The sequence below is a fragment of the Ustilago hordei genome (assembly GCF_900519145.1).
Source record: "Ustilago hordei strain Uho2 genome assembly, contig: UHO2_contig_16, whole genome shotgun sequence".
Taxonomy (NCBI): domain Eukaryota; kingdom Fungi; phylum Basidiomycota; class Ustilaginomycetes; order Ustilaginales; family Ustilaginaceae; genus Ustilago; species Ustilago hordei.
The window spans coordinates 22,259-48,771 of record NW_024545273.1 but is presented as its reverse complement, the minus strand read 5'-3'; the positions used below and the strand labels follow the sequence as shown (position 1 = coordinate 48,771).

Here is a 26,513-nt window from a genome sequence, read left to right as displayed (position 1 = left end):
CAACGATACCCATTGCATCACCGCATCTCACAATCGCTTCTCCATCGACGAGCATACATACTACTTTCTCTCATCTGGCACTCGACAGCGTCAATCAATACCTCTCTTCCTTTCTGCCTCCTCGTCTGTCTTGGATAACGCGCACGCTGCTAGCAGCTTGAGGAGAAGATGCACACCAACAGCCTCCTCTCCATCTAATCCCTCCATCGACCCCTCGCATCGTCGTCGTCGCAGCAATCGTAATCACACAATCAAACCTCGTGTGCGCTCCTTGTCGTCAACATGCTCGACCTCATTCGTCCAGCAACAAGCAAGCCCAAGCCGCCTGCTGCTACATCTGCTCCACCCTCTCCCATCGCATCCCCAGCCTCTTCCACCTCAACTCTCAAAGCATCTTCTTCCTCCGCCCACAACAAGCCATCTTCCACCACAGCACGTTCAAGAGGACAGCAGGCTCGACGTCAAAGCATCGAGTATGCAGTCTCTTCCTCACATCGACATAGAGATGCCCTTCGGGATCGACAGGGTCGTTTGCCAGATCTCAACCTGGGCGCTTCGTCAAGCTCCTCAAGATCTTCACCAGCGCTTGTTCCATTCAGACGTTCAACTCTCGCATCAGATCCAACTCAGACCGCTTATCGCAGACCAAAACAACTGCGGTCCAGCGATGCAGGCACAATAGCTGTTGCCACTCCTGCAAGTTCAACAGCAGATGCAGTGTTGAGCGAACAGCATAGTCGAACACGCAAACGATCTCGTGCACAGCAGCCGTTGCTAGGTGGGCTCTACCTTTCTGATCTCATCGTCGTTGCCTTCTTCTATGCAGTCAATCTGTTGAGGACGTGTGGGATTGCAGAGTTGGTGGATGTTGCGTTCAAGGCGCTTGCCTATGTCTGCACGCGGTTGCCCTTCGATTTCTATCAGAGATGGTCGCTTAGTAGACCTCCGCCCAATCTCTACCCTCGCTATCCGCCTTTTACAGCGCAGCAGCAACAGCAGTACGAAGCTCGTTCAGCCGGCAAAGATGCTCGACAGACCTCCAAAGCCAAAGCTCATGCGCAGATCGGAGATGTTCCATCTCCTCAAATGAGCCGTACATCCTCTACAGCAGTATCGGCGATAACTTCCTCCTCCAAGCACGAGGCATCCTCACAAGACCAGTTTGAGCAAGATGCTCAGCTTTCGCCCTTCCACCACTTGACGATCCTGCTGGTGAGGTTTGCATGTACCAGCTTCCCTCACTTGGTGCCTCGTGTCCTGTTTGCGGAAGAGACCATCGGTCCGCTGGTGCGGTGGAGGACGGGAGGCGGAGCGGCTGGTATCGTGCGCGAGTTCACTAGTGAGCAGAGCCCATCTCCAGCACTGCCGACTGCATCAACCAAGCACGCATCCCCTTCACCGCCTCACTCGGGGGACACATCCAAAGCAAAGCCGCATAGCAAACGTTTCCAAACATTCGCTCGACCAGGTTTCCGCGCTTTCTGGATCGGCGCTGACGCTCATGTACCCGTCGAAGTTCGTCGCTCCGACCCATCCTCTAAATCTGCTTCCACTCTGCTCTACCTCCACGGCGGAGGCTTTTCGCTAGGATCAGTCGCATTCTACGCCGAAGCACTCATCCGCATCATAACCAAGGTCTGCAGCATGGAAGATCGCGACAATGACGCACGCTGTATTGCTGTCGAGTACGACCTCGGTCCCACCTCTCGATTCCCTGGCCCGCTGCTGCAATGTTTGCGATGCTATGCGCATTTGATCGAGGTCGAAGAGATCCATCCTACCAGTATCACCGTCGCCGGTGACAGTGCTGGAGGCAACCTTACCATGGCCATGCTGCTATGTCTCGATGGGCAGGCGGGGGGAGATGAGAGCTTGGCAGAGAGGGATTGGAGTAAGTTGCCGATGCCAGGTAAAGCGGTGTTGATCAGTCCGTGGGCAGATTTGAGGCCATCTGCTTCGAAAGCGTTTACCCATTTGCGCGAGAAGCAGAGCAATGGTAGGCAAAAATCGAGAGAAGCGTCCTTCACGGACTCGGTTGGAAGCCGCGTTTCGACGTGGACAGAGGCGATTGGACAGCACGAATGGGATTATGTCGCAGCGGAGGCGTTGATGCATTTTGCTCAGCTCTACGCTGGTGTGCTCAAGACGCCTAGGAGGGTGAGGGGTCCGATGGGATGGGTTGCGCATATGTGTGCTGTGCTTGCTGGTGATCAGGAGGATACTGCTAGCGCTTCTTCTACCGATTCGGATGTCAAGACCGGTGGCAAAGACAGCTCTCCGTCCTCCACTGCGGCGTCGGCAAAGAGCGCAACTGCTCCACTCGCCATCCTCCGCACTCTACTGCTGCCTCCTTCGCAACGCATCGCACGTGTAGCACACAATATGCTCACCGAACCTCTACTCAACCGCGCCACTTCAGTAAAGTCGACCTTCTCATCCTCAGCCACCTCGAAGCAGCCAGCACCGGACGCATTCAATGCAGTCGAACATATTCGTCCTTCTGCTGTTGGTGCGCTTGACCCTATCTTCCCGGCCGCAGAGCGCAAGACAGATGCAGTCCCTGGCACTGCTGACTTGTTTGTTCCCATCTGGAACACTCCTTCATTCGCATCCGAGCAGAAGGAAGAGGAAGCAAAGCGGGACAGCAGCGATCCGGACTTGGAAGCAGCAAAGGCATTGCTGGAGACGAGCAAGTTGGTCAACCCGGCAATCGGTGATTGGAGTCGTATCCGTCTCAAAAGGGGTATGCTGGCGACGTGGGGCGACAAGGAACGACTTGCAGATGATATCAAAGTCTGGGTTGACCACGTACGACAGTCACAGTCCCAACGCGGTCGACAACACGCTACTGCCGCTGCGACGGCGCCGTATGATCAACCGAGTCAAGACCTCGACCCAGCAGCCCAACCCAAATCGCTGCAAGAACGACGTGCAGCCTCACGTTCACCTCATCGTGGCTCATCCGAGCATCTTCCTGAAGACGGCAATACAGCCGATTGGCTATGCACAGCTGTCGAGCACGGTCCAGGCGGAGTCCACGCCTGGCCGTTCGTCTCGATGTACCTAGCCGGCACGGAAGCCGAACGCGAAAAGGGACTTGAGGTCATCGCTCGATTCATTGCCGAGCCTACACTTAGTCCTGCGTCCACACATCAAGCCACGCCTGCGTCGTTGGCTGTTCAGCTACCAGTGCCACACGATGAGCGGTATCTGTCGGCGGCAGCAGCAGCAGCACAGGGGTTTGGTGCGGTAGGTAACTCGCCTCCGCACTTGAACTCTGTTTCGCCTGCAGGATCTATGCCGTCCGACATCAGTTCGCGTGGTGATGTTGATGATGGCGACTACCCCTTCTTGGGTGGGTCGAGCTATACTTGGTCCGAGGCGGAAGATTGGGATCCAGCAGGGGGGAGTAACGAGTTGGGTTTGGAAGGTGTTTATCCGCACGAAATAGTGTGGGCTGAGCCAACGCCGGCTCCTTCGACAGGAGTTGGGACGCCAGTGAGCCAAAGCGACGATGGAGAAGGGATTGGGCATGACGAACTGGTGAGGCAGGTTGGGCTGGGGCTTGGAGGCGCCGCTGCTAGTGGTCGGGCAGCAGGATCGATGATGGAACCTGTTCATCTGCATCGACCTGCCCACAACGCCAGCAGCACAACTGCGGGATGGGATCAGTACACTCACCTCGCCGAACAACAGCAGCGCACAACTCGCTCCTCATCCCGTCGAACTCGCCCTGATCCACCAGCATCAACCGCCCTCGGCAGCGCACCAACCGGTCGATCCCTCGCCGACCTCGAAGCAGAATCGGATCTCTCGGCCCCTCCCTCTCGGCCCGGCTCACCAGGTGGATGGCACAGTTCTGGCGCCAACTCCGGCTACACTTCCACCGACGACCTCTCGGCTGCTGCTTCACCACAAGAAGTGGACCGAGACGCATACTTTGGCGGACCGGTATCCTACGCTGACGACGAGATCCCCATGGATCCCGGGTTCTACGGTCTTGCTCATTATCATACCCTGAGGCCGGAGGGGTTGAGCGACATCGCAGAGGAAGAGAGTCAATTTGATACTTCGTCTGTATTGAGCAGTGGGAATGGTGGGATTCGATCGCCGGGGTTGAGCGAGAGTTTTTCGCCTGCTGATGGGTCTTCTCCAACGAGGAACCCGGGGAGGTTGGGTGCGGCGTATACCCCTTCGGCTTCGGAGATGGCTAGGTTGAGAGAGGCCCTAGAGGTGAGGGAAAGGCAGTACAGAGATAGGTTCGGGAGGGGGAAGGGGAGGAGGAAGGGGAGGGGAAGGTTTCCGATTGAGGAAGAGGAAGGAGCTGGGGAAGGAGGGGTGGATTCGATTGGAGAAGGTTCGGGCGCGGAAGAAGTGAGTTACGTAGATGATGAAGAGCAGAGACGGAGAAGTCCTTGGGAGTCTAGTGTTGAACTGCCAACCCTAGCCGATCCTCAAGCTGAGCGAGGTGTTGGTGACGCGGCGAGCAAACACCTCAATGTTGCAGTCAATGGCAATGTTACTATACCAGCAATGCCTTCGAGGAGAAGCACTGAGCTGTTTCCCGCTCAGCCGCCATCACCTGCTAGATCGACTTGTAGCCAAAACTCGAAGGACATCTGGTGGTAGTCGGTTAGCCTCTTCCTCTCTCTCTCTCTTCTATTGCTGTGTGTTACGCTGCCTCAAGCGTTGCTTTGTATAGATGTCATTCGTCTCTCGTTTCGCATTAATGGTCTCCTCCTTTGGGTTTGCAATCGTTACGTATAATAGATAGATGTCCTCTGGACGCTGTGTGTTGCGCTGACTTTCCGAAAGGGAAATGCGCTGTTTGTGTGTGTGAGAAAGTGCGACGCGTGCTGTAAATTGCAGATCGAACTGCCTAAACGCTGATCAAGGCGCGTGTCTGTGTTGAGATGTATTGTCACATCCCGCAGTCTGTGAGTCGCACTGACTAACAACGCGCGCGCAACTTTAACTGAGCATCAAAGGCGAAAACTGAACTCTAAAAAGTTTCAAGGCATCGACAGAAAGTATTGATCACCCTCATCCCAACTCTCCCTCCCTCCCTCCATCATCCCATCATCCCATCATCCATCATCCCATCATCCCGTCTCTTGGTATCACTAACGATGTTGAACCTTATCCCAACAACCAGGCAAACATTGCTGCGCGGCGGTCGCGTAAGTTTCTCCCCTAACCCCCCTTGCACCTCTCGTTTCATTGATTGACCCGATGACTTAGCCATGCACCTCATCCATCATTTGAATCACAGGCTTTCTCTACAACCGCCACGGCCGGCGACCTAGCTCGAATGCAAGTTCTCGGACGCCTCGCAGCAGACCCAGAACTCAAAACAACCAGGAATGGAAAAGATTATGTCCGATACACAGTCGCCACGTCCGACCCACCCTCTGGTCCCGCTGAAGATGGAGAGCGAGCGCCCACTACCACTTCTTACCACAGGTTTTATGCCTTTGGCGATAGGGGCGTAGACAGGATGAAGAATATCAGGAAGGGTTATCGGGTCTTGGTGGATGCCGAGTTCAGGATTGAAAGGACTCCTGGCGAGGAAGGCCAGGCTGGTCGGGATACTCTTCTGGCTATGCATCGTAAGTTTTGACCACCGACTTTTCACACTTGGTATTTTTTTGAGAGATGGCTTTTAGTGGTTGGAAGAGATAGCTGACAAGATTGATCTTCTCTTTTTGCTGTTGATTTTGTAGGCAGCATCCAGGTCATTTCGAAGCCTAAGGAGGCTGGTGAGGCCTAAGTCTCCCAAGAGCGATGCTATACCACTGGGGAAGGGCACACTGTTGCACACCGCACTGCCGCCCATTGCCTCAAGCTCAGCAGAGAGATGTGTTGGCAGGGCTGGATTCGCACCGTGTATCAAAGGCAATGATCCCACTGCACCACTCAAATAAGGAATTCACAAAGTCACAATCGCATTAGAGATTAAAAGAGCCATGGTTTGGTTCCGACCTGGTCTACGAAGTGAGATATAGGTGTATGTGATCTGCCATGCTCTGTCTCAGTCTCGTAGCCGCTCTTGTCATGAGAAACATGTCGGGCGGGGGCGTTTGGATAGCACCTTTGATGCTGTCGAGCGGTACGTGGTCTTCCAGTTGCGATTGATAAGAATCGACTGGACGAGACGGACAAAAGCGTCTTTTTGGGTACTATTTATCATGTTAGACCGTTATTTTCGACAATTGGTCTAACACGCCGCAGCGGACGGGAAACTCGTAGGTAGCCACCGACGAATCAGATCCACTGTAATTTCTCAGCAGATCCTTCGCCCGCGGCTGAAGCCCAGCTGATAGTTTTCAGCGATCAACTTTCGAGCAGCGCATGGATCGCTGGCTAGAATGGAGGAAAGCGTTCATTCATTCCGCAGCCTTTCTGTAAAAATTGCTTCAGTTGCTGGTGTAGCAAAGCCAAAAAGGGTCCGAAATCTAGCGGGAAATTTACAGTGTGGTCTGAGCTTACAACATCGCGCTCTGCTGTTGAAAATTTTGAGTTGCCCCCCAGGACTAGGACTGGCTGGCTTGGAGAGGGCTTTCTTGGAGCGAAAAGGCGAGAAGCGGTTGAGATCGCAGACAGCAAACAAACGGCGGCCCAATCCTCTCGCTTGTGTTTGTCGCCTTTTCCGCTTGGCCGCCTTTTCCCCTTTGCCACGCTTTTACGGCAGACACATTCTCATGGCCAATTCTCATGGCCAATTCTCATGGCCAATTCTTCCTTCTCACGCCACCATCTCTTCACCTCTCTCTGCTCTATCTTCGCCACAGGTAGAACTCAACATCGCCTACAGCCGACACCCTTTCATCCACCGACCTTTGATTTATCCACAATGGATCGCAGCCTCTGCCCTTTGAGGCAGATCCGTCAGGCTTGTCCTTACATGGGTCGAGTTCCGATGCCTCAACTTCGTCAAATGTCCACTAGTCCCGCTCGTCTCGTCAGCCAAGCTCAGCAATGCCCTGTCATGAGCCAGAGTCTCGCCATCAAAGCTGACGGCACCAACACCTTCAGCCCTACTTTCGGCGCTTCTGGAAGCAGCTTCTTTGCCAACAAAACCGTTGCTGCTACCGGCTGCCCCTTCTCGGGTCAGATGAATGGCGCAACTGCTCAGCAGATTCGATCCTACGTTTCGCGATCCGAGACCGCCCGTGCTGCTGTTGCTCAGCCTGACGACATCGAGCGTCTCCACGCCAAGGAGGGTATCAGCCTTGCCGACCCAAACGCCGGCGTCGACAAGTGCCCTCACGCTCGTAAGCTCGCCGAAGCCGCCGCCGCTGCTGCTGCCACCGCCAACAACTCGCTTCCCCAGCATCAACGTCGTAAGAGCATCAAGAACAAACAGGTTCGCACCCCTGGTTCGGGTCTTGGCATGCAGCCTCAACCCGGTCCCCTCAATCGCCCCGGGTTCCACTACGAACGGTTCTACCACGACCAACTTCAGGCTAAGCACGCCGACAAATCCTATCGCTACTTCAACAACATCAATCGCTTGGCTGGCAACGCCCCCAAAGGTCATCTCTCTGCCGAGGCGGATGAGATCACCGTCTGGTGTGCCAATGATTACCAGAACATGTCCCGTCATCCTGCTGTGCTCGAGGTGATGAAGGAGACCCTCGACAAGTACGGTGCTGGTGCCGGTGGTACGCGTAACATCGCTGGACACAACCGTCACGTGGAGAAGATTGAGCAGACGTTGGCCCAGTTGCACCGTAAGGAGGCTGCCCTAGTCTTTGGCTCCTGTTACGCCGCTAATGATGCTACGCTTACCATTTTGGGTTCGAAGCTGCCGGACTGCGTTATTCTTTCGGATGCTAGCAACCACGCTTCGATGATCCAGGGAATCAAGCATTCCGGTGCAAAGAAGGTCATCTACAAGCACAACAACATGGCTGATCTCGAGGCCAAATTGCAGGCTATCCCCCTTGAAACGCCTAAGATCATAGCTTTCGAATCCGTTTACTCCATGTGCGGTACCGTGGGTCCGATCGAGAAGACCATCGATCTGGCCGAAAAGTACGGTGCGATTACGTTCCTCGACGAAGTCCACGCTGTGGGAATGTACGGTCCGCGTGGTGCTGGTGTAGCCGAGCATCTCGATTGGGATGCTCAGGTGGCTCACGGTCAGAAACCTGGTTTGCTCAAGGGTAGTCTCATGGACAGGATCGATATTATTACCGGCACTCTGGGTAAAGCCTATGGAAATGTGGGAGGGTACATTGCCGGATCGAACAGGTTTGTTGATCTGATTCGATGCTTTGCTCCTCAGTTCATCTTTTCGACCACTCTGCCCCCTTCGGTGCTCACCGGTGCGAACAAGGCGATTGAGCTCTTGATGGAGTGCAACCACTCTCGCATCCTCCAGCAAATGCGCACTCGAGAGACAAAGGATAAACTTATTGCTGCTGGTATTCCGCTTCAGCACAACCCTAGTCACATTGTCCCCGTTCTCGTAGGTGACGCTTCCAAGGCCAAGGCTGCCAGCGACATGCTTTTGGAGGAGTACGGATGCTATGTTCAGCCGATCAACTATCCTACTGTTGGTAGAGGGCTCGAGAGGCTTAGGATCACGCCTACTCCCGGACACACCAGCGAGGATGTGGACCATCTTGTGTACGCTCTGGGCCAGATTTGGAAGCAGTTGGGTCTGCGTACTGTCCAGCAGCTCAGGGCTGCTCCGGAGGGTCAGGATTCATTGGCTGATTTGTTCAAGGAGAGTGAGAAGAAGGCCAAGGAGAATGCACTCTGGACGGATAAGCTGCTGGGATTGGACGAGTTAAAGAAGCAGGTGGAGCAGCATGCCTTCGTTGGCGGGGTGGCCGAGGCTGCTGTTGCTAATGCTGCTCGGACTGTGGTGGTTGCTGCCTAGTCGAGCCACTAGCATGAACTTAGGGTGAGGTCAACGGCGGGCGATTGATGGCGTGGTATGCCATTGACGAGGTGTCCTCCGCCCGGACCTTGCAAAGCCCACCACTTTTTTCTTGCTTTGATGATTCTGAACGAGAGTAGGGACCGGTGGTCTAACTCGGTGTGACTCAAGGACGAAATGACAAGTTCTTTTTCACATTTTATACTTCAATGCGTGACAATGTTCGAATGGTTGTATGGTTGTTCGAGTGCTGTTGATGGTTGTTCGAGTGCTGTTGATGGTTGTTCGAGTGCTGTTGATGGTTGTTCGAGTGCTGTTGATGGTTGAGAGCTGAAAGGTGTTGGGGAGATGATGGGAGAGGAGCGAGTGGTGGCAGTGTCTCGTGCGAGAACGGTTACAAGCAGACGGTTAGCGTGACCTGAACTGAAGTCAGGAAGAAGTCAAGCGAGCAAGAAGAAATTGGGCAGAAAAAGTTTGGATTGCCTGTCACCGCTTCCGACTTTTGGCGATTTTCTTTCAATCGGCCGGCAGGAAGATATCTAACTTCAGAGAGAAATTGAGATTTCTTCGGGTTTGCTCATCTTCGACATCAACTCTTCTAACAACACCTTCTCGTCATCATCTACCACCTTTCCACCGTCTCCACCCACCGATACCGGATATATTGATCGCCATGATGTCATTCACGAGAACAGCCATCGCATCCACCTCTCGCACCATCCTCTCTTCCTCCACCCGCACCAACCTTCCTCGTATTGTATCGCGCGCTCTCACCACCAGTTCGCCCCTTCGCAATGCCGCAGAACCAGTAGATGCTAAAATCTCCTCCATTGTCGATCAGATCGAAAAGCTCACTTTGCTCGAAGCAGCCGACTTGGTCTCACACTTGAAGACGAGGTTGAATATTACCGAAATTGCTATGCCTGCTGCTGGTGCCGCCCCCGCTGCTGCCTCTGCTGCAGCAGGAGGCGCAGAGGATGGTGCTGCGGAAGAGGCGGCTAAACCGAAGGAGAAGACAGTGTTCACGTTGAAGTTGGCCGGGCTGAAGGATCCAACGGCTAAGGCCAAGGTCATTAGGGAGGTTAAAGCAGCTAATTCTACCATGTGAGTACCACACCAATATCAGGCCGACCGAGGCACGATCTATCGAAGGCGGGCTTTTGTCGCTGTACAGCCACACAAATATCTAGCTCGCCACGCGGACCTTTCAGCCCTCAATTACAGCAAAGTGTGGAAGCAAAGTCACAGCCGAACCGCGCAGCGAAGCCTCGCAACAATACCGTCGCAGATCCCGACAGCAAGCGTCTCTGAATGTCCCAATGCTGACTCTTTAACGTTTTCGTTCACGTTGTGTTACAAACAGGAACCTGGTCGAAGCAAAGAAATTCGTCGAATCCACCCCACAAGTCTTGAAGGAAGGATTGAACAAGGAAGATGCCGAAAAGCTCAAAGCGGCTATTGAAGCTGCTGGTGGTGTTGTTGAGCTCGAGTAAACATCTCTCTCTTTCTCTAACACTAGATACTTGATATCAGCCTTGTTAGGCTATTGCGACCAATGCATCCGTGTTTACGCACGGATACGTAGGCAACACTCGTTCGGCGAAGACATCATTGTTCGTTTGCACCACCTTTCAGTAGTGGGCTCGGTTCTGTATCCATCCAAGCATTTGCCATCGACTTGACTCAAAATGTAACATTTTTGCGCGCTTTCAGACTCTGCGATGGATTGCTTCGATACGCAGGGAACATGAGCGCAGGCAGTTTTCTTCAGTCTTGGTTCTTTGGGACACAAAGCTCTCGTGCTGCGATGTAGACTTGGAGCTCGGACGGGGCGTGGACGTGACCCAAAAAAAGGGTCTTGGTCTGTCTGTGGATTGAAGTGACTGCATTCCCAAAGACAGCAATCGTGTGTCTAGGCCCAAGCATCAACGCGATGAGCACCATGCTCATTCCTTGCGCCCTTATTCTCACTAACCTTTCTCTTCGGATCCTCGGCATAAACGCCGTTTGCGACGATATCTCTTACCAACTCCCCGATCGCTAAACTGCTCGTCAAACCGGGACTTTCAATACCCAGTAGACTAAGCATCACACCACCACCCGTATCGCTTCTATCCATGCTCTTCCTCGCTTTGCTAATGCAGCTGGTGCTTGGTGGTGGAAGATAGGGAGCTCTCTGCCAGAGTTTTTGGGAGGAAAGCGAGGAGGAAGAGTGCCAGAGGAATTGGAAGTCCATAAATCCTTTTGTTTCGGGACCGATCAACTTGGGTCGAATGCCGGCGTAGTCGGGTGTGAGATGAGAGGGTTCAATGTTGGGCAGGTATTCGGTGATGGAGTTGTACATACTGGAAAGGCGGGATTCGGAGACTACTAGGTTTCGTTTCCAGAAATCCAACGCCTCGGTGCTAGAAGTGGAAGAAGGGGGAGGTGAGATCCATTCAGTATCAGGACCAAAACGGATGTTGCCATCTAAATCGAGCGTTAAATGTGTTCCTAGCGAGGTATGCTCATGTGCGCCCTTGTTCCTAGTATCAGGAACAGGATAAATAAGATGCTCAACATTCGTCGCTCCTAGCCCTTTGTATGCCGCATAGTTGCCTTTCGAATGCCACATTGGAATTGCATCCTGTTCCGCGCCCATCTCCTTCAGAAGAGAATTGAGAACCATAGGCGCATTCAACCCAGAAGCATTAATCAGAACTTTTGCTAACAAGGCATCCGCATCCTCAGCACCGGAAGTAAGCGTCTGCACAACCCACCCATCCTGACTTCCATCATTTCCCCTCTTACTGTCCCTCGCCGCTACATCCGGCTCATTGGGGTCAACTCTAACCACCTTTGTATCGTACACAATCTCTGCATTATCCGCTTCCAGCAACTCCTTCTCCAAATTCGCCATCAAGTCGTGGCTGCTAACGATTCCTGTCCTTTCCGACAATAGCGCCCATGCGATATCCGGTGAAAGATAAGGCTCTAACTCGCTCGCCTGCCGACCTGTTATCAATCTTGTCGGTGGAGCTTGCGGTCCCAAAGCTTGGCAGTGCGATTGAAGTTTCTCCAAGTACTCCTTTGCAAAGTCGGCACCGACAATGAGCTTTTTCGTCTGCTTATGTGGAATGCCATTCTCCTGGCAGTACTGATACATCAGCTCGCGCCCACGAAGGCATAGACGGGTCTTGAGAGAGTCGGCGGGGTAATAGAGACCCGCGTGGATCACTTCACTGTTACGAGAGGAAGTTTCTTCGCCAAAGGATTTATTCCTTTCGACAAGATAGGTTGTTCGGTCTGGCCAACGACGGGAGAGGGCGGAGGCGATAGAGAGACCGACTACGCCGCCTCCGATGATTAGGTGATCGATTGAGAATTCGGGTGTTTTTGGTAGGTAGCGGGAACGGGTGGGGAGGCTGGCGATTAGAGGGCGGATTGGACCGGAAGAGGAGGTGGCTACAGTGCGACGTCCTGCTAGAGATGTGCAGCATCGTAGGGCTGCTCTGGAGTTTGAAGCGACGGTCATGGTGGAGTGAGATAGTTTGGAAGGCTCTACCAGCTGCGCTCGAGATGTTGGTATATTGTCTTGTGTCTTGTGTCTTCTAGCTGGCCGCCTCAGTAAATTGTAATCTACTGACCTCTTTTATAGCGTGGACGAGCTTCTGCCTGACCCTACGTGGTAGTCAGCTGGTCCTGAGATGGTGTGACAGATAAGAATGCGAGAGGCCAAGGTCTCAACTTGAACTGCCGAACAACGCCGTTCTGAAAGCCGGTCATAAGCCATTTTGGCGACATGTAAATTGCTGACGATCTCACAAAGTGCAAAAAAACGAATTGTCATCATTGTGCGTAGAGCATGTCACAGCACAAGGAGAGCCAAAGCGGCGAAGTTGAAGATATACAAGTCCTGTACACTAAGTTGGGCTACTGACAAGCACCTAACATGAGTGTATAGTTTTCATGTAAAACATCTTAAAATTTAAACTGTATGCTACTATGTATATGGTTACATATATATACCTGATGACCACCTCCAAAGTTCATCAATCCACAATGAGTCACCTCTTATTGTTGCCCCTGAGTTGTGATTTCCTGTGTGTCACTATGACAACATATGTGCATCCCACACATGTTGCCACTTATGCACAGCTCCTCTTAATCGAGAACTAGCTTGTGTTCTGTGGACTCTGTATTATTCTGTGAACCCCATTGGGATGCCAATGCATCTTTAACTCCCCCCTTCGATGGCATTACCAGCCCTAACAACTGGGCTAGTTGAGATGTTGCTAGACCTTTCAGCAGCTTTGTTAGTATGTCTGCCACATTGCTTGCTGTTCCAAAAAATTCAATTGCTATCTCTCCATCCTGCACATGGTCCCTGATGAAGTAATATTGAGTGCCTATGTGCTTCAATTTCCAATGTTTCACCAGATCCTTGCTCACCTGAATGCATCCCTGACTGTCAGTGCGAAGGACTGGTTGGGTCATTCCCATCTCCAGGTCCCTGAGGAGATAAGAGAAGAAAAGTGCCTCTCTTGTTGCTTCTGAGGTGGCAACAAATTCTGCTTCCACAGCTGATAATGCTACACACTTTTGAACATGCAATTTCCAGCTAACGGGGCACCCATATATGTATGTTACTGCTCCTGATGTACTCCTTTGTCCATTTGTTGGGTCTGACACCCATTTCACATCTGTGTATGTGACAACTGGGCATTCCGAGTGCTTGCTTGATCTATCTCCAAAAATCAGTTTGTACTCACTGGTTTGGTTTAGGTACTTGAGCAGATGGATTGCTGCTTTCCATGCACTACTTGTTGGGCTTGACATATATCTTGCTAGTACCCCAACTGTGAATGAAATGTCTGGTCATGCAGTGTTTGATACCCACAATAGTTGTCCCACTAGCTCTTGGTATCACTTGGCCTCCATCAGATTACATTTGTCTTCCCTTCTAATATTAGCTATTCCTTGCATTGGTACCCAGGACTTCTGATTAGTCACTTGTAACCATTTGCTCACCATTGCCTTAATGTAAGCTGACAGATCAAGTGACATTTTCTTCTGTGTCCTATCATGCTTGATTCTTACACCCAAGAACTCCTTCACCAGTCCATTATCCTCTGTACCCCATTTTTCCATTACTTCCTTCTTGGTGTGGTCCACCTCCTCACAACTGGGGGACGCTATGAGCATGTCGTCCACATATGCTGTAATTATAGTTAGACTACCCTCAGTTCCTCTCGAGTATAAGCAAGGTGCACTCGGCATGCAATGGAAACCTATGCTTTGCAAGTGTGAATCCAATTCCACATTCCACTCTCAGCCTGATTGTTTTAGTCCATACAGTCCCTTAATTAACTTTAGAAACTTTCCTGGGGGAACCATTGTTCCAATTGGTGGCTTCAGGAAAACATCATGGTGTAGTGTTGAATTCAAATATGCCTGTTTTATGTTGATGCAGTCCACCTCCCAATCTCATATGGTTGCTATGGCTAGAACTCCTCTGATAGCTTGGATAGGTGCCACTGGTGCAAATACATCTGTGTAGTCTATCCCTTCTCTTTGTGTGAATCCTCGTGCTACCAACCTTGTGTCAGGGGTCTCGCGCCTGAAACCCAGGTCGGTCTGTCGAGATACTCGGTGACTATCAAACTGTGCAACAGCTATTGTCTCAGTATCAGTCTCAATGAGCTAGTCATTTGGCGACTATCAAGTTGCACAGTGACAGCGGGTGGCGTTCGTTGTATATACTATCGTAGGTTTCGGCTGACCTCTGTGGACACTCCATTCAGGGGTAGCTTGGCACGATCAATATCAATGCATAGGTTATGATGACACCAAGGTCTGGTGTGAGTGTTGATGATGATGACATTGGTGATAAGGTTGGTGGGTGTTGATGATAATGAGGTTGATGGTGTTGGTGATAAGGTTGGTGGCATCAACACAAGTGTCCAGTGTGTTGACTTGATGCTTGAAGTGATCCCTGGACCGCAGTGGACTACTGCCTTTGGTTCTATCTTGATCCAGACTGCTAACCTGCTATGGGCACCTTCAGACATCAGGTAGTGGTGATACAACACACACACTATGATGAGGAGCAACCTTGATAGATTGCTGCTATGCTGACTGAAACTAATATATACTTATGCTGAAGTGATAACTAGTTATATGGTAAGTGTAGAGTGGATGAGGATCCACACGACCTTTGATGATGAGAAAGCATGGTTATATACCTCTTCACAGCATTGCCAGCGATGCTGCTCCTGCTCTCTCTCCAGAGAGTACCTTCTTCATTGAGTACTGTTCAGGGGCCTCTCCTGCTTCGCACCCCTGTGCCTCTTGAGCTGTGTCGACTCCTTTGACACTGCTCCTCCTCCTTGCTATCCTGCTGCTTGTTTGGCACCCTTGTGCCTCCTGAGTGGTGTCGACTCCTTTGACACTGCTCCTCCTCCTCATGACCTGGTGTCGACTCCTTCGACTCTTGTCTCTTGAGCCCCTGAGTGGTAACCATCTGCATGCTCCTTGGGCTTGGTCCTCTTCGTGGCTGTGCCTGGCCCTCCTCGCATATGGCTCGGTCCTCCTTTGCATGTGAGTCTGTAGGAGTCCATGGTCTCCATGGAGACTGCACTATGACCATGCTCTCTACTGGTATCGACTAGGTCCCTTCGATACCTGTGCTCCTTCCATATGAATCAGTGACCCTCCTGCTTCTTGAGCATCTAGGCCCATGACAGTATATAACCATGCTTTCTCATCATCAAAGGTCGAGTGGATCCTCATCCACTCTACACAACCATCATAACTAGTTATCACTTCAGCATAAGTATATATTAGTTTCAGTCAGCATAGCAGCAATCTATCAAGGTTGCTCCTCATCATAGTGTGTGTGTTGTATCACCACTACCTGATGTCCGAAGGCGCCCCATAGCAGGTTAGTGGTCCAGATCAAGATAGAACCGAAGGCAGTAGTCCACTGTGGTCCAGGGATCACCTCAAGCATCAGTCAACACACTGGACACTTGTGTTGATGCCACCAACCTTATCACCAACACCATCAACCTCATCATCATCAACACTCACACCAGACCTTGGTGTCATCATAACCTATGCATTGATATTGATCGTGCCAAGCTACCCCTGAATGGAGTGTCCACAGAGGTCAGCCAAAACCTACGATAGTATATACAATGAACACCACCTGCTGTCATTGTGCAACTTGATAGTCGCCAAATGACTAGCTCATTGAGACTGATACTGAGACAATAGCTGTTGCACAGTTTGATAGTCACCGAGTATCTCGACAGACCGACCTGGGTTTCAGGCGCGAGACCCCTGACATCGTGCTCTTAGATTGAATGCATTGCTCACACATTTGAGCTGTATCCAGATTCAATTTAGCTACATTGTTGCCTTTTAATAGATTGTTGATGGCCCTTGTCTTATCTCAGCCTGGGTGCCCTAGATGTTCATGCCATAATTGTTGTTTGGATATTTCTGCTCTGCTCTCTGTCTGCTCAAAATCTTCATCAACATCCTCAAGTAATGATGTTGACATGATCATTGCATTCTCTTGCCATGTGTCACCTCGAAACTCTAAAAGTCCTTGCTTGCAATCCTTGGTCATTTTGAGTAGCATGCCATTTGCCAAATGTATTTGCCTGCCAGCAGAATCCAGTATCACTCATGCTCCTTCATCTGTCATTGAGTTTGTTGACAAGAGGTTAACATTGAGATGCCTGACATATAGTACATTGCAGAGTAGCATATCTCCATTACTTGTTGATATGTTGACATCTCCAATAGCTGTTGCTTCCAAAACCTCACTTCTGGCTGTGAACACATGTTTATGACAGGTTTTGGGATTGATGAGCATGCTATGAATGTTGACCATATGGTAACTGGCCCCTGAGTCCAGGATCCAATGGGATCTTTCTTTTGGATCTAGGGGCCTTTTCCAACTTGGTGTGAAGGAACACCATGGTTCCTATTTGGTCTTGGCAAGGGGGGAATTTTCAGGGATGGTTACCATAGCATCACACTGGCTAATTCCATGTCCTGGTCATTTGCAAATCCAGCACCAAAGCCTTCAAGGCCGAGCAGCAACCTTGGCATTGGTGTTATCTCCATCTTTCTCATCCCCCCCATCCTTCAGGGTTGGTTCATCTTGATCATCACTGCCAGCAACTCTGGCACTGGCTTGGCAGGGGTCAACCTTCTGAGCAGGGTAATTCTCAATTGCAGATTGCCGAATGGTTAGTGCAGTGGCAAGGGTGCTAAAGGTGAGCTGGCTGACAGTGGCAACTGTTTCCTTATACATTGGATGGTGGATGGTGCACTTCTGCAAATTGGAGAACAAAGTATCGTCAGCAAAAGGTTTTCCCAATAGGCTGCTTTCTGTCTGGATTGTCCTGATTTCTTGAATGAGTTTTTGAGCATCAGAGTTGAACATCCTGAGCTCACCTAACTGAGTGATGAGGGCAATCTGGCATGAGGTTGTGGTGGCTTCATTGGTCAGGCCATTTTCAATTTCCTTCCAGACCTGACTGAATGTATGGTGTTCCCTGATGTTGTCGAGAATTAAGTAGTTTACATTATATTCCCCGGTAGTGTTGATGGTGCCATGTACTGCTTTTGTCAAGGCACCATCAAAACTCTGTTTCCACTTGGGGTGTTTCTTGTTGTATGTTCCCTCAAGATGTTTCATGGCATAAGGGACAGATCAGAGAAAGGACTTGATGTGGATGTTCCAACTATAGTAGTTCTGTGATGTGAGCTTGGGCACTGGCTCAAGTAGCTTTGCCAGGGTGCAGAAGTTATATTGCTTGCCACTGCTGTCTTGGTTGAAATTGGAACTGGTTTCCTCGTCATTGTCTATCACTTTGACTTCTGTCTCATTGGTGACTTTGTTATTGGTGGCTTGCAGCTGGGAAACTTTACCCTTCTTGCCTCCTTTAGTTCTACTTGCACCAGCCTGCATCTCAGTGTTGTCTACCATAATGGTAAGGGGCAGTCCCAGCTGGCTTGATTGGTAGAGCTTCAGACTCTTAATCAGTTGAAGATATACAAGTCCTGTACACTAAGTTGGGCTACTGACAAGCACCTAACATGAGTGTATAGTTTTCATGTAAAATGTCTTAAAATTTAAACTGTATGCTACTATGTATATGGTTACATATATATACCTGATGATCACCTCCAAAGTTCATCAATCCATGATGAGTCACCTCTTATTGTTGCCCCTGAGTTGTGATTTCCTGTGTGTCACTATGACAACGTATGTGCATCCCACATGCATTGCCACTTATGTGCAGCTCCTCTTAATCGAGAACTAGCTCGTGTTCCATGGACTCCATATTATTCTGTGAACCCCATTGGGATGCCAATGCATCTTTAACTGGCGACCTTGAATCCTCCACCCATCCCTATCGCTCGTGTGCCGTGTGCTGCTTGGTGAGGCGAGGCGTTGGCTCAGTTGCGATTTTCCAAATGCAATTTCCGCTCTTACAGCCTGATCTCTACCTCTTTGCTCACACGCAAAGGCAGCAAAAGAGAGGCTGAGCACAATCTCAACCGTCACTTTGGTTCTCTCCACACTCGACGCTATCATCCATCCAGACCAACACCATCTTGACCAACACCATTCCGCCATCACATCCGCAATATCCTACTCGACATTGCATACTGAGCGGAAGCCATTCGCGGATCGATCTCCCTCCGTCAAACTCTTCATACGGGACCTCGACTGGAACTGCTTATCAGCCCCTCCTCGGCACACTACCTGGTCAAGATAGCAGACAACTGCTAAGCACTCATCGAAATTCACGAGACCATCATCGATTGAATTCTAAGTTGAGGATCAGCTAGGCTCTCACGCACTGCCCTCAGCTGCCGACAGGTTTCTCAGCCTCACGAGATCTGTGGACTGCTTAGACTTTGCAAGCGTCACCTCCCTCCACACCTTACTCATCCGCCAACATGTCGGGCTGGCTAAACTACTTTGGCAAGAAGGACAACAAGAACTCGGCAAGAGATGCGATAGTTGGCTTGCGGCAACAGCTGCTCATGCTCGAGAAGAAGGAGGAGCATCTCAACCAAAAAATCGATGACGAACTCAAAAAAGCAAAAGCCAATGTCACAACAAACAAGCGAGCGGCGCAAGCGGCTCTGCGGCAAAAGAAGGCGTACGAAAATGAACTCGATCGTATCGCAGGCACAAGGATGACGCTCGAGACCCAAGTCAACGCCATCGAGAGCGCCAACATGAACCTCGAGACCATGAGCGCTATGCGCAAGGGTGCCGACGCGCTCAAGACCATCCACGGCAGCTTGAACATCGACAAGGTCGACTCGACAATGGACTCGATCCGCGAACAGATGGACTTGACCAACGAGATCTCGGATGCTATCTCGAACCCGGTGGGTATGGGCCACGATATCGATGAGGACGAGCTGAAGAACGAATTGGACGAGTTGGAGCAGGACGAACTCAACGAGCGATTGGTGGGCGCCGATTCGGTGCCTTTGCACACTCCTGCGGTAGCGAGTTCGGCAGGGCCATCTCGTGTTTCGAATGGACCCGAAAGGAAGCAAGCCGTGGTGGAAGATGATGATGATGCCGAGCTGCGTGCGTTGCAGGCTGAGCTTGCTATGTAGGCAGGCCACACTCTCACACACCCTACAGGACATACTTCTGGCACGGCGGACAGGGAAGGAGGCAGAGCTTTCGGCAGAGCTTGGCGCAGTGATTGCTTTTGCGGCAAAGGCCCGAGCAAAAGCAAGGACGCTGCAACGGATGGATCGCGGAGCTCCTGGTGCGTTTGATTGGCGAGGCATCGTACCAATGTCAAGCTATCCTTCCGCTGGAACTAGGGATCCATGATGTACGAAGCAATCGCCTGCAGCCTGCGGTGGTCCACATGCGATGCTATTGACCTTGTTCTTCTGTCCGTCCAACGCCTTTTCCGACGCCGGTTCATCTGCCGCTTTGGCGGCTCAAGTCAACCTCTTGCCTCGTCACCGATAGGATTGCCTAGACACTCTACCTCGCGCGCCGCCCAGCGCTTCGATCCAACCATCGTGCCTGTTGTCTGACCTCTCTTACACACGTCGTTGCCTCTCTACTTGTAATTCTTTGCATCTTTGACTCGAATCGTCACCTGAACATGATCTGATACAAATCGATCTCGGGGTCTGTGTGCGATGGCAAGCTCACACATCGTCCTCGGTGCACATCCTTGCAACACGAGTGCTCAAATCCGAGCAACGAGTTGAATTGCCGACGATCTGCTCGGCTTGTGGACCGTGAATGTGCCAAGCCACGATGCTGCTCGTTTAACACGGTTGATTGTTCTTCCACGTCTGGGTGCCCACCACCCTACTTTACTATGGACATCAACCCACTACCATCTCAATCTTCTCATGTCTATCGTCTTCAAAGGCATTTCGCAGACAAAGGGTCAAAGACGAAAACAGAAGAATGTGGCGCTGACGGGAGAGCGTGAGAGTAAAGATGTGGGATACAACTGCATCGTGAAGCGAAGGAGCTTGTGCCAACCACGCTCTCTCTCTCGCCACATCAAAAGAGAGGACGCTGTAGAAACGAATCCACGAGGAAGGGGCTCCATCATCATCACTCACACTCTAGCCAACTCGAGCCTGCTTTTATTTTTTGTTTCTATCCAAGATTGTTAAATCTCATTTTGAAAGAAATAATACTGTGCTGTAAGAGCAAAAAATTAATCATGTCCATTTCTATTTCAGAGAAGCGTGACCTGTTAACGAACGCACTTTGCGCGCCTCTCTCTCTCTCTCTTTCTCTCTCCCTCTCTTTCTCTCTCTCTCTCTCTCTCATACTCCATCATCTACAACACTCGCCTTTACCGCGCAAGTGCGATGCTACCGATTCTCTAGCTCGCACCTCTTCACGACCTTTGACGACTTTGCTTCCACCACTCGATACCCTTTGCTTCCGTCTACTCAGCCGCGCCTTGATCGTCGGCCTTTCGTACCCTTTCTCCTTTCGCCCATCCTTGTATCCTTGATAGTAACTTTCGGTCAGCTCGCAATTCAAGCCAGCTCATCTCTTCGCGGCCACAATCCGCAGCCTCAGCGCTATAGCCCATCATATACACGCGCTCTTCATCTCTACGACTTTTTGCACTGCCCGCGATGGGCTTCCAAAGCCCCTCCGCCCTCTGCTAAAGCGGCGCTTCGATTGAATCTACCACTCTTGCTCCATCAGATCAGAAGCTAGCGGCGACCTTCCGACTCCGTGACCTGTGACCTGCCTCACCGAAACCTTCAACATCGTATATCGCTGCCTTGCAGCTCAGCCTGATTGCACACCATGGAATCTCCATATGCCAGCACATCTGCAATGCCGACTCTCTTGCAGCACTCTGCTGGTTCAGCCCACTTGGACGTCGAAACTACCAACTGGAATGCAGTCAAGATTCTCGCTGTGCAGCATCAGATCCCCCTCCGTCTTCTGGAAGCTACCCGTGAAGCTGTTTCCGCTCAGCCGGAAAAGTACGCGCCATCCCACGACTTTGGAGCGGCAACATCCTTGCACATTACAGCAGCGCGTCTCGAGTCGGGACGTGTCATCTTTCGCTTCCGATCTCGACAGCTCGCTTTTGTATCCACCTCTGACATTGGCCTCACCGACTCTCGTCCCTTCGCAGCAGGCACAATACAGCCTGATCGCATGCCACGTTCCAGCTCGTCCGGTGCTATCTTTACTCAGCCTCAATCAGATGCCATCGACAACACACCAGCATCGCAAAAGCTCAACAGCTTGTTCCGCAAAACGGGTAATCTCAGCTTGAAACACTCCAAATCGATCCCCGTCTTGCGTCGCAAAGCTTCCGCCGCTTTCGCCAACCCAACTCTTGTCGGCCAAGATGCTGGTCTTTCCAATAGCACAGCCACCAGTACCCTCTTGCCGACCTCGTCAGCAGCAGGCAACACATATTCACACCTTCCCGCTCTTCCGCTCGCCTCCTCGTCCAAGTTGACGCCTGCCTTCTACTCTCACCGCCCTGGTCCGAGCAATGCTACATTGATGGCGCGTACTGGAAGCTCTCCCGTCAACGGTCCTCATGCCAATCGCCGTGCTGCAGACCATATCCAGGAGGGTGACGTGCTCGGTGCCGTGCTCGGTCTTGGACAAGCCGATCTCTGGCCCAAGTCGCATTCGGGCTCGCTGCAAAACACAGCACAAGGACCCCCCAGACCCCCTCCATCCTCCAGCAGCTCTTCCGGCATGTCACAATCCAACTCAGCCGCAAATCCTCCAACGCAGCCACCGCCGCCAGAACTCCGTCTACCCGAGTTCAGCTTTGACTCCAATTTTGCCAAGTCGCCTCGCCTCCACCAGCTCAGAGAAGCTCAATCATTTGAGTCGAACGCCTCCGACACCACGGCTCGCGGAGAGGACAAGCAGGATTCAAATGATCAATACCCTGCTGAGCTCCAACCATTCTTGCGGATGAACAGTGGCGACACCACCTCCCATAGTGATCCAATAGCACTCATCTTTGATGTCATTCAGTGCTATCATCGACCATCTCCAGCCTCTATTCCACGGCAGCACGCCAACCTTTCGGCGTCTGCGCCCGCTCTCGGCGATTCGAAATCCCCGCAGCCTCCTAATTTCATGGCTCAGGCGCAAGCATTGCCGACTTCCGCTTCTCCCGGTGATGACCCGCGCTTTGCCATTTGGGCCGTCAAGAGCGACAGGAACGACGGCACTTTTGTCGTCAGCAACCGCCTGGGCCAGACCGATGCTGATCAGGCGCTTGCATCTGAAATCGCCTCTTCAGCAGGCAGCTCACCTGCATCAACTACAAAGCGACGCAACCGCAGGAGCGGGCTGCCCTTCAGCGACGATGCCGGGTCCAATAAGCGCTCCTCGGGCGTATTGCAGTCTCTCAGCCCAAGTGCTGAAAGGAAACCCGAAGCGTCATCAACTACAACCCCTTCACGAGCGAAAGCAGTGCTACTTGCCGCATCAGCAGCACGACTTGTTGCTGAGCTGACCGCTGAGATCGACCTCACACTCCGAAGTGAATTCTTCTACACCTATCGCGAGTTCATGACCCCACTCGATTTGCTCGAGCTGCTCATCCTTCGATTTGAGTGGGCCATCTCAGAACCAAGCTCTACTGCTGATGAGGCTCGTCGCCGCATTGTGCGTGTACGCACCTACGTCGTCATCAAGCACTGGCTTCAGCACCACTTCGACTTCGACTTCCTGCCCAATCGTGCACTGCGTTCACGACTCGCCGACTGGCTCAACACCATCGCTAGGGAAGAGCGCATTGCTGATCGCCCTGCCGATCTCAACATCGTCAACAGCCTGCGCAAGATCGTTCGGCAGCTGAAGGAGATGTACTCTCAGTCGGGCGTCGGAGGTCTCCTTTTGCATGACTCTGGTCGACTAACCGACAGTCCTGACTCCCGTCGCAAGACTGACAGTCTCTCCACCTTCGGCTCGTCTTCTCACGACTCCGAACCAGTCGGCAACAGAGCCGCTGCGAGTAACGCTTCCATTGCAGAACCTGGCATGACGAGCTCCGGTTCTTCATCGTCCATTGCGGAGGACGTCAATCTCGACTTCTCCGAGGATCGAGGCTCCCAGGATGCAGCCTACTTCAGATCGCCACCGACGGAGCAAACGAATCACGCCTCGCCGGGAGATGCAACGCGCTCTGCCCAGAAAGCTGCAGCGGAGTCAGTGCTTGTTCCGCATCGTCACACCCTAGCGCCAGCCACATTGCACGCACCTAGATCCAGTACCTCTTCTTCGGGAAACTCGCCAGCTCCTCTGCCGCACCTGTCCGGTACATGGTCGCGTGCCTTTGTCAACACCGTTGGTCGCTTGTCCAGGTTCAGACGTGTGTTGGGCAATCGTACCCTCGATGGCAACCATGAAATGGATGCCGAAGCAGAAGAATGCAGCGATCTGTTGTTTGTCAAAGGCGGACTCGACAGTCTCTTGCAGTACTTTGCCATTGATCAGGCTAGGCGGCAATCATCGTCTGCCTCGCGCCAGTCAGCAAGGAACCCACGACAGCGTCCACTTTCTCGAACTGACGAGGCCAACGAGGACGAAGAGGAGGGAGTCATCAGTCAAGCTTCGGAGGACAGTACTGGACAGGAGGAGACGCCTAGTTTGGCAGGTACATCGACCAACCGCTCTACACCAGCCAGCTCGATCGATTTGACAGGTCATCATGACAAGCAGTCCTCGCAAGATGCAGAAGAATCGCTTGGACTCGGCATCACCGAGCATGACCAAGGTGAAGGCGAGGTCTCTATCGTAGCGCAAGGTCAAGACCTTTTAAATCTGGATCCGAACTCGCTCCGACCGCTTGATTCGCTGGCTTGGTCAAAGACTAAGGGTGAGGATCATCTTCATCACGCCACTAGTGAGCAGACGCTGCGGTCAGTCTCGCGAGAGCCTATGGAGAGGACTTCTGAAGACGGCGCCTTTGCCAGGAGCTCCATCCTTGCGAACGCAACGATGCCTCACACTCAGCGCCGCACCTCCGTTCGTGACTCGATTATGAGCAACGGAGCACCACGCATCGTGCAGATCGACGACATTGACCTCTCAAGCGATGACGATGACTTTGCCGTCCGTAAAGCTCTACGCCGTCTACCTGGAGCGCGAGACTTGCGTCAAGCCAACACCATCAAGGACCTTGAACCTCAGCAGGTGGCGAAGGGCCGTGACAGCCTCGATTCGATGGCTTCTTCCTTCAGGCATCCAGGCGCGACGCGACATGCCCACATTGACTCGTTCGGGCTCGGACACACTCGAGGTGTCAGCGTCGACAGCGCCATGTTTGTCAACGAGCAGCTTGGAAGTATGTCTTCGGTCATGCCGTCAGCTCCACCTATGATCAGCATGGTGCAGACCGAATTGCTTGATCCTGATGAGGCTCTGCAAGGGTATGAGCTGGTGAAAGGATTCCGACTCGATGACCTGGAGAGTGATGATGAAGAGCCTGGCGATGTCGAAGCTGCGCTACGAAGGTTGGAGGGGATCATCGATGAAGATCGTCAAAAGCAGAAGGCAAAGTGCGTTGAAAGGCTGTGGCAGCGCTCCATGGCTCGCAATGCCGGCAAGGATGCTGTCGATGATGAGGACGGTCAGAAACGTACTAGTCAGGCATCCTATCGCTCCGAGGCCGATCGTACACTGTCGTCGTCTCTCACTGGCGGATCACTTGCCGATGCCGAAGATGAAGCGTCAAATGCATCAGTCCACCCTTGCGACCATTCCACGGAGGACCATGCGCCATTGCGATCCAGATCTCCAGTTCCACAGCAACAGAAGGTTCGGGCACAGTCTTCGTTCCTCGACCTTCAGAACACCAGCTCCGCATCCGAGTCAGAGGAGCACGACGAGCCAAAACCCACCCTTGCACCTGCCTTCCAGTCACCGCAAATGGCGAAGTGTACCTCAAAGGCCAACTCTGCAGACGCAATTGTGTGTGCCCCGGCGCAGCAAACACCGCCAAGCCCGTTATCAGCGAGGAAGCGCATCTCATCAGCAGATGGTGCTCACTTCGGCACAGGTATGCTCATGTCGCCAAAGAGGGGCTTGGCACCGCTGCCTCCCGTTCATCGCTCGTTTTTGCTCTCCTACCGGTCCGAATCGGTGGCTCGTCAGATGTGTTTGATCGAGGCCGAGCTCTTGCGTTCCGTCACCTGGGACGAGCTTGCTTCCTCCAGATGGCGCGAGCGACGCTTCGGTGCCGAGGTCACCGACTGGGAGGCCTTTTACCGCGATCGCGTTCGCGACCGTCTCGAAGCCCAGCGTCTGGGCGAGGTGCACCAAGAACGTGCCGTCGAAGCCATCGTTGCCCGTTTCAACCTCACTTCGAACTGGGTCGCAAGCGAGGTAGTTCTCACACAGAACATCGACGAGCGAGCCGCTGTCATCTCCAAACTCATTCGCGTGGCATGGAAGTGCTACCTCCATTCCAACTTTGCTTCGCTAGCTCAGATCATCTTTGGTCTTAGCACGCCATGGGTCGAGAGATTGCGCCGCACGTGGAACCGCGTTGGATACTTCGAGATGCGCATGTGGAGAGACCTCAACTCGTTTGTTGGTCCGCGTCACAACTTCAGGCATTTGCGCAATGCTATGTTGCAGCTTGCTGAAGGCAATGCCGGTGACAGTGGGACGCCTTCTGGTGCGGGCGAGGGGGGTAAGGCAACGTCTAGCCGTGGTTGTATTCCCTTCTTCGGTCTGTTCGTTTCGGATCTCATGCAGTTCGACGCCATGCCGACTTTCCTCGACCCTACAGCGCCAACGATGGCCGCTTCAACTTTCACATCGCAGAATGGCAAGACACGTTTGCACCCTACGGATCCCAATGCATTCGGCGACCTTGCCCCCTTACCACCTAGCGTGTCACTCGAGCCGCTGATCAATGTGCTCAAGTTCCGCAACATTGCTGAAGTGATCCGCCAGATCTCGGCGTTCCAGAACGCTTCTCAGAACTACTCGGTCATGTTCGAGGCTGAAAAGGGCGCCTATGTACGCTGTCTGAAGCTTCGATGCTTGCCTGGAGAGTTGCTTGCACGACTCAGTCACTTGATCGAGCCCTAGTTGCCG

The 26,513-nt window shown here is 52.3% G+C and overlaps 7 protein-coding genes across 7 annotated transcripts; 6 read left to right on the top strand and 1 right to left on the bottom strand.

Moving 5' to 3' along the window:
- Positions 1 to 282: 282 nt before the first annotated feature.
- UHO2_05895 (uncharacterized protein) lies at positions 283 to 4,629 on the top strand (the record flags this gene model as incomplete). The annotated part of the gene is made up of 1 exon (XM_041557609.1): positions 283 to 4,629. The coding sequence occupies one exon, from the start codon at positions 283 to 285 to the stop codon at positions 4,627 to 4,629; it is 4,347 nt and encodes a 1,448-aa protein (XP_041413543.1).
- A 500-nt stretch (positions 4,630 to 5,129) lies between these two features.
- Positions 5,130 to 5,770, top strand: UHO2_05894 (uncharacterized protein; the record flags this gene model as incomplete). The annotated part of the gene is made up of 3 exons (XM_041557608.1): positions 5,130 to 5,180; positions 5,273 to 5,609; positions 5,724 to 5,770. 3 exons carry the CDS (start codon positions 5,130 to 5,132, stop codon positions 5,768 to 5,770), a joined length of 435 nt encoding a protein of 144 aa, XP_041413542.1.
- Positions 5,771 to 6,853: 1,083 nt separating this feature from the next.
- On the top strand, positions 6,854 to 8,890 carry UHO2_05893 (putative 5-aminolevulinic acid synthase; the record flags this gene model as incomplete). The annotated part of the gene is made up of 1 exon (XM_041557607.1): positions 6,854 to 8,890. One exon carries the CDS (start codon positions 6,854 to 6,856, stop codon positions 8,888 to 8,890), a length of 2,037 nt encoding a protein of 678 aa, XP_041413541.1.
- Positions 8,891 to 9,566: 676 nt separating this feature from the next.
- UHO2_05892 (uncharacterized protein) lies at positions 9,567 to 10,383 on the top strand (the record flags this gene model as incomplete). The annotated part of the gene is made up of 2 exons (XM_041557606.1): positions 9,567 to 9,994; positions 10,254 to 10,383. 2 exons carry the CDS (start codon positions 9,567 to 9,569, stop codon positions 10,381 to 10,383), a joined length of 558 nt encoding a protein of 185 aa, XP_041413540.1.
- Positions 10,384 to 10,802: 419 nt separating this feature from the next.
- Positions 10,803 to 12,404, bottom strand: UHO2_05891 (uncharacterized protein; the record flags this gene model as incomplete). Its single annotated transcript, XM_041557605.1, has 1 exon — positions 10,803 to 12,404. One exon carries the CDS (start codon positions 12,402 to 12,404, stop codon positions 10,803 to 10,805), a length of 1,602 nt encoding a protein of 533 aa, XP_041413539.1.
- Positions 12,405 to 18,856: 6,452 nt separating this feature from the next.
- UHO2_05890 (uncharacterized protein) lies at positions 18,857 to 19,534 on the top strand (the record flags this gene model as incomplete). The annotated part of the gene is made up of 1 exon (XM_041557604.1): positions 18,857 to 19,534. One exon carries the CDS (start codon positions 18,857 to 18,859, stop codon positions 19,532 to 19,534), a length of 678 nt encoding a protein of 225 aa, XP_041413538.1.
- A 1,693-nt stretch (positions 19,535 to 21,227) lies between these two features.
- UHO2_05889 (uncharacterized protein) lies at positions 21,228 to 26,507 on the top strand (the record flags this gene model as incomplete). The annotated part of the gene is made up of 1 exon (XM_041557603.1): positions 21,228 to 26,507. One exon carries the CDS (start codon positions 21,228 to 21,230, stop codon positions 26,505 to 26,507), a length of 5,280 nt encoding a protein of 1,759 aa, XP_041413537.1.
- Between the last annotated feature and the right edge of the window lie 6 nt (positions 26,508 to 26,513).